An 11,003-nucleotide genomic window follows, 5' to 3' on the forward strand; every position below is an offset into this window, starting at 1 on the left:
AAAAAAAAAAAAAAAGAATCAGTAGATTCACCCAGGGTGGACAGGTTCCAGCAGAGCATTCAGTCTAAGGCAGACTAGAAAGAAATGCCTGGTAATCTACATTCAAAAATTAACCAATGAAAATCCTATGGAGCACAGAATATTGTCTGAAACATCAACTTACTTACTCTGGACATATCATCAGGAGGGATTGATTGCTGGTAAAGGACATCATATTTGTTGAAGTGGAGGGCAAGTAATGTGCTATGAGATGGATCAACATAATGTTAGAAAACAGTGGACTCAAGCATACCAAGTATCATGAAGAGGGTACAAACTGGGCAATACTTTGTTCTGTTATATATGGGGTCATGATGAGGCAACTCAACAGCAAGTAACAACCACCCCTTAACCATAGAACTCTTTCTAATATCACTTTAAAAGCCAGTTAATTTGGTTCCAGCCAAGATAACAAGTTTACTGACTTGTCTACAGAGAAAATGAGAAACATCTAGCTGTATACAAAGTCATTTTTTCTGTTTTCACACTACAAGGCCAGAAGTTCAAACCCACCAGCCACTCTTCAGAAGCCCTAGACAGAGGTGCTATGAGTTGGAACTGACTTGCCAGCACTTAACAACCACAATGTTACTGTGATACACCAGACAGTCATTGATTTTAAAGGCACACTAAGACTCATGACTCACCTTACTCTTGAATTCTCATGACCAACTCATTCTTTCTTTTGCTTTGAACACTGGATATGTTGGAAAGATTGTCCAAATTCACTTGTATAGTCAGCTGAAGTACTTCAAGTCAGTCCGTGTTCCTTGAGTAGATTAGCTGTCTAATATTTCTGTTTTTACTTGTGGCTTGCTGCTATGTTCTTGCTAGTTGTACTGGAAATAAAAAGGAATGTCTTCTTCCTCTCAATTTGATACCTCATACTAATATTTTGAGAGATTATAATATAGGAGATGAACTAATTAGATTGTGCATTCATTTCATTTTTTAGTAAAAAATGCCTTGTTTGCAGAATGGACAGTAAGTTGTTTCTCCTTTTCTTTTCTCCTGAACAGTTTGAAGAAGGCATACTTGATGCATGCCTGTATGTGATGGACAAAGCCCAAATGGACCTCTCTGGCAGAGGGAATCCCATCAAAGTCAGTCGAGTTGGATCTGCCATGGTAAGTAACAATTTATGAGTACTATAATCTATGGTACCTGTCATTTGCCTCAGTATAGATGTTAGTTCATTGAGCTGTTGAAATGGTGACTAATTCTCTGACTTAGAGAATTCCAATTTATGACATCCAGTATGTTGTTAAGTGCTGTTGAGTCAGTTCTGACTTATAGTGACCCTGCATGGGGACAATGAGGAACAACTGATAGGTTTTGAACCACTGACCTTGCAGTTAGAAGTCCAGTGCCTTTCTTTCAGCACCAGTCCAGTGCTTATCTTACAGTACCACACCAGGACTCCAACATCAAGTATAGCTATAGGAATTTTGTAAGCTTATCGTATGTGCTAGAACAGAGTTATTTTATCAGTACTGGGTGCTTCTTGGACTTTAGACAAATGATGATAGGTAACATAGTACTTGTTGTTAAGTGCCATCAAGTTGGTTCCAACTCACAGCACCAAGCAGTGACTGTTGAGCTTGAACTGCCAATCTTGCAGTTCATACTGAACCTTGCAGTGCAGCTCATTAACCCACAGTGCCACTCCAGGACTCCAACATAATACTACAGATATATTAATCTTAAGGACCTCTTGTCTCAGGACATAGAAGTGATCATGACTAAATCAATCAGTTGGTCAAAAGGCACACACACACATGTGCGCACACACAAGACATCCAAGACCCAGCTTTTCTGTTTACACACCAATGGTAATAGTAAAGAAACAAATTGCTCTATCTAATCCTAGTTTCTCTTATAACCATACGTCATCATAGTGCCATATAGTATTTATTCATCACAGGAGGGAGAAAGAAATGGCAGTCTGATTCCCTAAAGCTTTATAGCCTCAGAAACCCTATAGGAAGTTCTACTGTCTCCTGTAGTGTTTCTATGACTTGACAGTAATGGGCTTGGGGTTTGTTTGTTTTGTTGTTGTTGTTGTTGTTGTTGTTATTCACAGGAGTCTCATAACATAAGTAGGCTGGGCACCACTCATACCATTTTACAACTTAGGACATAGCAGGCAAAGGTCAGTTATAAAGCCTTAGCTGAATCCAGGTCTACGTACTTTTTGCTTTCCACGCTGCTCTCTGTGGAACATCCTGAAATCTCTTTGGGAATACAGAACTCCTACAATGGCACAACTTGCTAAAAGAGGTGGCAGTTGCACGTTACCAAGTCAGTTCCATCTCATAGTGAGCTGGTGTACAGTTTCTCAGGCTATAAACCTTTATGGTATCTGAAAGCCCCCCGTTTCTCCTGCATGACTGGTAGATTCAAACTCCTGACCTTTCAGTTAGCAGCTCAAATCGTAATCCACTATGCAACCAGGGCTCACACTCTCCTAAAGACTCAGACGTGGTAGGTGAATTTAATGTGACAAGTAGGCCCCTTGCCATTCTGGAATGTGCTACACAGCACAAAGAGTCATCTTCTTGGTGCATAAAAATAAGTGGGGTCTTCAAAAGTTCAGAGAAAAGCGAAATGCAAAGATAATGGAATTTTTCCATGAACTTTTTGAAGCATCCTCATATATAATATCCAATTCATGAGTTCAGTATTACTGAAGAAACTTTCGGCTTGGTAGTATTTTATATTATTCAAAGACCAGAGCCAAAAAAGAAAAGAAAACAATGTTATTAAAAATATCTTTAAAGTTTCTAAAATCCTCTGTCAGGAAAAATTTTATCTATGAGTTTGGTTTATGTATTCTTTTCAGTTAAATAAAGTCAATATTATTAACTTAAAATATTGTTGTTGTTGCTGTCAGGTGCTATTGAGTCGGAACCGACTCATAGCGACCCCAAGCACAGCAGAACGAAACAATGTCCGATCCTGGACCAACCTCACTACCGCTGCCGTACTTGAGTCCATCAATGATGTCACCTGGCCAATCCATCTCGTTAGTGTGATAATCAGACTAAATATTAGTCTGATAATTATGAGAAATGTAATTTGTAGCTCACCAACTGCTCCTTGGAAACCCTATACGGGGTCGCTATGGGTTGGAACTGACTCGACGGCATTTAACAACACCAACAAGCCTCATATAAATTTAATAAATAATGGAACTTAAAATGTTAAAGCAAAAGCTAAGTTATACTAACCATTTTCTGCTGTTTACATGATAAAAAGACAATGAATTCTAAAATATTTTTTAAATTCTTTTTGAGAACTATTTATCACAACATACATCAAAATGCTGTTGATTTTCTATTTTTTCCCATTTTTTCCTCGTTGAAGTTACCAGGCTAGGTTTGTCATGGAATGGGGAAGTAACAGCTAACAGTGTTAGAAAATTAATGAGTTCCTTTATAAGCATCCTAAAATGGCCTGCTCATCATCTGAAACCCATTCATTCACTTGGTGCACTCTTGCTAAGCCAGGAATCACTGCATAGCACAACCCAAGCAAGAGCAAAGCAAATAGGAAGCAGTTCACCTAATACTGTCTCCAGTGGTACTTGGTCAAGTAAAAGCTGTTAATTCTAGAATTAAGCACATAATCCTGATGCAAATTGCCTTGAAATTTCATTAATCATAAAAAGTCCATGAAGCACTAATTCTGAAAATGCATAACCCAATTATAAGGCTTATAACTAGATAAAGAGGATCTGTTTGGCAAATAGTTTGTTTTGGGTTTAGGTTTACTATTGGGGGTATAATGAGGAGGGGCTTTGGGTATTAGATGCAGAGGCCCTGCCCTGAGCAGCTAGAGCAAGAGCTCCATCACTGGACTGCTAACCACACATTCAGAAGTTCAAAACCACCAGTCACTCTTTGTAAATTTGTAATTCATATACAGGGTCGCTATGAATTGGGACCATCTCCATGGCACTTAATAACAACAACCCCAGAAAAATGCATGGTAGTTTTCAGCACCCTTTTATCTCTACTACTTCCTTCAATCCTTTGGAATAGTTTTGTAACTCTTTCCAAAATCTATTCATATATAATGATTTTCTTAAACTAAGGTATTAATCCTCAAAAGAAGCTGAAAAGGATGAAACTTTAAAAATATATTATTTTCTGATCATTCAGACCATCACCTTCCTGTTCACAAATTCTAGAACTCTATCAAAAATTTGCTGAGTGAGTTAAGCAAAGACTAGGGTGATTTAAATAAAATTTAAAAAACCCTCAAATTTATCAATTAAAGATTTGCCTTAAAATATGAGAAGATTATTTAGGAAGCCCAGAAAAAAAAAAAAAAGTGTTTTGAAATTGGGAGAGTCTAGCCAGAACTCCTGCTCAGAGGATGATTGATGGCCCTGTGTGTTTGCCTTAGAGGATAGCCAGCCCTCTGGTAGAACAGACATTGCCTACACTGTTGGTTTGGAAACTTTCTCAAAGACCTTCCCAACCTGGTCACTGAGGCTAAAATTCCTCTCACAGGGTCAAAATACTAGACCACAGTTACATGAATATCATGACATGCAAATTCTTCAGGAGGACAAATACATTCTTTTCACCTCTAAGCCAAGGTGAAAGTGGTAAAAGGCATAATTTTCAAGTGTTGCCTAGAAGGGTGAGGATAGAGTTTTGTGGTCCTGTAAGGACACCAGAAGAGGTAAATGGAGTGGAGTAGGAGGCAGAAGCAGATGACTGGGCCCCAAAGACAAATTCATTTATTGTGATAATGACAAAATGCACCACTTGATATTGGAGCACGAACGATAACTTAAATGTGCAAACTTCCTATGACTTTTAACAGAATTTGGGCTTTAAATGCATAACCCCAGATATAAATCTTTATTGTCTAGTATATATGGGCTTGAGTAACTCACCAAATCCTGTTTCTCTACCTCAGTACAACTGACACTTTAGGTTGAATAATTCTGTTGTGGAAATTGTCCTGTGCATTGCAGAATATTTAATAGCAGTATCCTGGCTTCTACAAACAGATGCCAATAATCTTCTACTGTTTGTATATCTTTTCCCTCCCCACAGTTTGTGACAAAACATGTCTGTACGTGTCACCAAATATCCACTAGGGCTCAAAATCACCCCTAGTTGAGGACCTCAACATGAAACCCCCTGTGACTCAATTTCTAAGCTTATAAAATGCAAATAATACTCTCTTCTTGCCACATAGGGAATCTATGTTCTTAACTTTTTTAAAATCCATGGTTTTCATTCTTCTGCTGAAGGGAGAGGGAATGTTGTATGGGAAGAGCCTTTGCCCCATGTCAAGAGATCTGACCTCTGTCTGGATTTGGCACTAACTTTCTGTGTGACCCTATACAAATAGTTTAACCTCTCCAGGTCATATTCATATTTGAAAGGAAAAAATGTACTCAAATCTCATGTATTATTCCCAGTGCAGCAAGAATATTAGTTTTTCTTAAAAACCAGGACTTCAAACTAGTTCTTCCTACTTCAGTCTTAGCTTACTCAGCAAAATCAGAATGACCATGAATTTATAAAATATGAGTGAATTGAAACAGTAAACAGAATGGAGAAAGTACAGATTGATATCCTGCTAGAAATCTATTTTCCCTCTTAGGAAACAAAGGCAGTATGTATATTGCATAGCAGCCAAATCTCTTGACTGCCACAGTCAGAAACAATGACGCCCAGCTCATGGATGGCAGTTGACTGCACCTCTGTGAATGTGTGTCATTCTCTAGTCCTGACACTAATTGAATCTATCACATCAGGGTCCTGAAAGGACTCAGTACACCTTACCTAGTCTCCTATTCCAGGGTTTCAACAGATAATTTTTCCTTTTCTGGTTATCATTCTGTTTCACCAAACTTCTAAAGAAATTCAGATCCTAATCCATCCACCTATGGATAGCTGATTTTTAGCAAAAGGGCCAAAAATCATTAAAAGTGAAAGAGAGGCTCTCTATGACAAATGATGCTAGCAAATTGGGATATACATTTGAAGAAAGTGAAACAGGACCATATCTCACATCAAATACAAAAACAAACTCAAGACGGATCGAAGAACTAAGGTTTACTATAAAGACCACCAATGAAAAACATAGGGACAAGTTTAGGGGCCCTGATGCATGGCATAAATATACTATTAAACATAACTGAAGATACATAAACAATAGAAGACAAACTAGATGACTGTGACTTCCTAAAATTTAGACACTTATGTACATCATAAGATTTTACCGAAAGAGTAAAATAGAACCCACAGACTGAGAAAAACAATTTTGACAATGGCATATCAGACAAGGGACTAATCTCTAAAATATATAGAAAACTTCAATACCACAATAAGAAAAAGACCAATAATCCAAATAAAAATGGGCTGAGAACATGTGCAGATACTTCACAAAGAAGACATTCAGCCAGTCAACAAACTCATGAAGGAATACTATCATTAGTCATTAAAGAGATGCGAATCAAAATAACCATGAGATTACATCTCACCCCTGCATTAACAGCAAATTTCCAAACACAAAACAAAACAACGCTGGTGAGGGTCTAGAGAGACTGGAACCATAGTTCACTGCTGGTGGCACTATAAAATGGTATAACCACTGTGGGAATGATACAATGCTGCCTTAAAAAGTTGTAACTAGAAATATCACATTTGATTCCGCAATCCCACTGCTCTGTATATATCCTAGAGAAATACGAACCAGGATATTAATAGACATATACACACCCATGTTCATTGCAGCATTATTTACAATAGCAAAACGATGGAAACGACATAAATGGCATCAATAGAAGTGTGAATAAAATTATGATACATAAGGACAATGGGGTACTACACAGTATTAATGAGTAACAATGAATCTGTAAAACACCTCAAAACACCTTATAAAATGGATATGCAAAAAGACACTATGCTGAGTGAAATCAGTCAATCACAAAAGGACAAATATTGTATGAGACCATGATCATAAAAACTCAAGAAAAGGTTTTCACACAAAAGGAAGCATTCTTTGATGATTATGGGGGCAAGAAAGGCAAATTACTAACTAGAGGGTTATTGTTGTTAATTGCCCTCAGGTAGGTTCCAACTCAGAGCAACCCTGCATAGGGTTTCCGAGGGGCCACTGGTGGGTTTGAAATGTTGACCTTGAGGTTAGCTACAGTTTTACACCAAAATTCCAGCTAGAGGGTAGGCACATATTAACTTCGGTGAAGGGAATGGAAATATATATTAAGAGTTGTTGTGAAATGCAGTCGAGTCGGTTCCAACCCATAGCGACCCTGTATAGGGTTTCCTATTAAGAGGGAGGTCAGAAAAAAAATGATGTAGGCAGAGCACTACACTGGGACGAGTGCAAGAGTTAAAGGCACCAGTGGTAAATACTATTTGTTATGTACACAATCCTGCAATAATGGTGCTCTTCAAGTAGATGCATAGACGCACACAGGCTGAATGAGTATGGTAGGGAGCGTGAGACTGTATCCCCTAGTATACAGTCCTGGTGTGGTGCTCTGTGAGTTAATGTGCTGCACTGCAAAGGCTGGTTTGAACCACTTTTGGTAGCAGTTCAAGTTCACCAGCCACTCCTTGGAAACCTAACACAGGGTTGCTAAGGGTCATAATTGACCCAGTAGAATTTAGGAACAACATATATACATGTATATTTACCTATGCTGTAAATATATTCATGGATCTGAAAACTTCTTAGACAGAACCTTGAGCGAACGAGTCACGGGACCTGGGGGTTTAGAGCCATAATCTCAGGGGTCACAAAGGTTATTTGGCATAACATAGTCCAAAAATATAATGTTCTATATCCTACATTGATGGGTAGCAACTGAGGTCTTTAAAGCTTGTGAGCGGCCATCTAAAATGCAACTATTGATCTTTCCCCTAAAGAGAGAAAAAGAATGAAGAAAATTAAAGACACAGGGAAAAAACTGCTCCCATGAACCTTATTAGCCTTCACAACCTTGAGGCCAGAAAAACTAGATGGTATCTGGTTACCATGACCAGCTTCTGTGTAAGGCATCTCATTACAAGACACTGGATGGAGTGGCAGAAAAATGTGGAACAAAACTCAGAAAGATAGGAAAAAACATCAGGATTGTTGGTCAAATAGATATTTGTGCTACCTGTGAGAGTCTGGATGGCCCTTAGTCACTCTCAGTCTGCAACTGAAGTCACCCCTATGGATCAGTTTTCAACCAAACAACAGACAGGACTATAAAGGTAACAATAAAATGGAGGAGATACGCCCTCCTCAAGCTTTTGAGGGGAAAAAAAGGGGAGCATTTACTCAAAAGTCCAGAAAGGTTAGGAAAGATGGAGGAATAGAAACAGGCAACCCAGGGAGAAAGTGGGACAAGTGATGTAACATTGTGGGAGCATTGAATGAAACAAAATGTGTATGAAAACTGATTTGTTTTGTAAGCCTTTACCCAATTCACAATAAAAAAAAAAGTTCAGGTTTGTTCAGATTTCAGTGTCAACCATGACTGAACCATTTCAAACGGATTCGAAGCCCTGTTCAAAACAATCTAAACAATGCTCTTTTCATCTATTTTTTTCTTCTTTATTTATCTAGTATTATTTAGCGTGTTTTTTTGAAGTCTGTTTGATTCACTTTTATGTGAAAATAGGAAGAGTTTATGACAATCTAGACAGCTTGGGGCTATTGGATTTTCCCAGGAGAAAGAACCTCCAACATCATGTAATCTCATTGTCTAGGGATTGATCTTGAAATACTGTAACCTTAGATAAGCAAAGTTTTGTTTGAGATTCTCTTAAATACTAAGCAGTGCATTCTACCAAGCTACACTGAAGACTGATTTAAGGGAGAAAAAGGGCAAAATAAGGACAGCAGAAAAAACAAAACAAAACTTGCTTAATGTTATCCTTCCTCCTTTAAATTGTAATGCTTGATTGCTGCCTTCTTTCCACCTCATTTCTGACGTGACAGTCCCCACCAAAAAATTGGTCAGGAAATATGCCAGGGAAATTTACAAAGAGTGCTTTATGGAATCTGAAACTTATTTTTCTCACACGGTCTTACCAAAAATTCTGTAAAGAAACCAGATGTAAACTCTAAGCTCCAATCAACTCATCAAAACAGTGTGCTATGACATGTTGTCTCAAGGACAGCATGTTCCTGGCAGAAAGGGGAGTTGGTAACAATATCCTGATATTACTGCTGCGTGGTTACCTGCCCATGCCTGTTTCTGCCTGGGACTATTTGGATCTGGCAATAACTCTGGGCAGGAAGCGTCTCCCCAGAAATGTAGATGCTGCTGCATTGAGGAAGTCACTGTAGATACTGCTTACTTAATTGACTGTGAAAGCCACCAATATTTCACCTCTATCTAGAAGTGAAGATTTTGTCCATAGAAGATCTCTGGTCAAATGTGTACATAACCAGACTGTGAGACCCAGAAGACATTCCAGGTGTCATTAAGGGGTGGAAGTAGGGGTCTTTGGAAGAGATGTCATGCAAATATGTGATGGAGCTGAAATTAAATATTGTCTTTACTTTCAGCTCATATACCTTGTTAGTTGTGGTTGTTAGGTGCCACAGAATTCATTCACACCTTATCTATGCACAACAGAATGAAACATTGCTCAGTTGTGTACCATCTTCACCACTGTACCTAATTTTGAGTCCATTGTTACAACAAGCGTGTTAATCCAGTCATTAAAGTTCTTCCTCTTTTTAGCTGACCCTTTGCCAACTATGACTAGTCCTTTATGATAACATGTCCAAAGTACTTGAGATGAAGTCTTACCATCTCATTTCTAAGGAGCATTCTGGTTGTACTTCTTCCAAAACAGATTATTTTTGCCAACACCACAATTCAAAGACACCAATTCTTTTTAGGCCTTCTATATCCATTTACCAGAATCCTGATGTGGTGCTGTGAGATAATGAGCTGAACTGCAAAATCAGTTTGAAACACATGGTCAGCAGTTCAAGCACACAAGCTACTTCTTGGAAACCCTCTACAGGGTCTCTATAGGTCAGAACTGACTCAACACTACTTAACAAGAACAACAATTCATTAAGCAGCTTTCACATGCATATGAGGTAACTAAGACACACCTTAATCCTCAAAGTGGCATCTTTGCTCAGTAACACTTTAAAGAGGTCTTTAGCAGCGTATTTTCCCAATGCAATACATATATATTTTAATTTCTTGACAGCTACTTCCATGGGTGTTAATTGAGAATCCACATAGAATTAAATTCTTTACAACTTCAATCTTTTCTTTATCTTATTTATTAGACCAATTGTAAGAAATTTTGCCTTCTTTACATTGAGTTGTAATCCAGACTGAAGGCTGTAGTCTTTGATCATCAATAAGTGTTATAAATCCTGTTCACTTTCAGCAAACAAGATTATATCGCTTGAATGCTGCATGTTGTTAATCAGTCTTCCCCCAATCCTGATGCTGCATAATTCTTCATATAGTCTAGTTTCTTGGATTATATGTGCTCAGCATACAGATTGAAAAAGTATGAGGAAGACATATAGCCCTAATATATTCCTTTCCTGAATTTAAACCACAAAGCATTCCTTTGTGCTATTCAAATAACTATCTCTTTGTCTATGTACAAGTTCTGCAAGAAAACAATTAAGTGTTCTGAAAGTGTTCTGGAAGTTCATTATGATCCACACAATCTAATTCCATTGTATAGTTTGTAAAACACAAATAAACATCTTTCTGGTATTCTCTGACATCAGGAATGTCAGATAAATTCCACATTCAAAATCCTCTTCTGAATTTGGGTTGAATATTTGTTAATTTCCTGTCTATGCTGCAACCATTTTTTATTTATTGCCAGTAAGATCCTACTGGACTTTCTACAGAAGCAAAATCAGTGAAACATAAGTACATGTAGACTCCTGGTGTGGCACATTTCATTTATATGTATGTATGTATATAT

General features: G+C 37.9%; 1 protein-coding gene across 1 annotated transcript in view; it reads left to right on the top strand.

Annotated features, from left to right (window-relative positions):
- F13A1 (coagulation factor XIII, A1 polypeptide) overlaps nucleotides 1-11,003 on the top strand; it is a 352,784-nt gene that overhangs the window by 188,091 nt on the left and 153,690 nt on the right. The window contains exon 5 of the mRNA XM_006864109.1: nucleotides 1,059-1,166. Coding sequence (XP_006864171.1) covers nucleotides 1,059-1,166 — 108 coding nt within the window. The remainder of the gene's footprint in view (nucleotides 1-1,058; nucleotides 1,167-11,003) is intronic.

The sequence above is a fragment of the Chrysochloris asiatica genome, unplaced genomic scaffold (assembly GCF_000296735.1).
Source record: "Chrysochloris asiatica unplaced genomic scaffold, ChrAsi1.0 scaffold00060, whole genome shotgun sequence".
NCBI lineage: Eukaryota > Metazoa > Chordata > Mammalia > Afrosoricida > Chrysochloridae > Chrysochloris > Chrysochloris asiatica.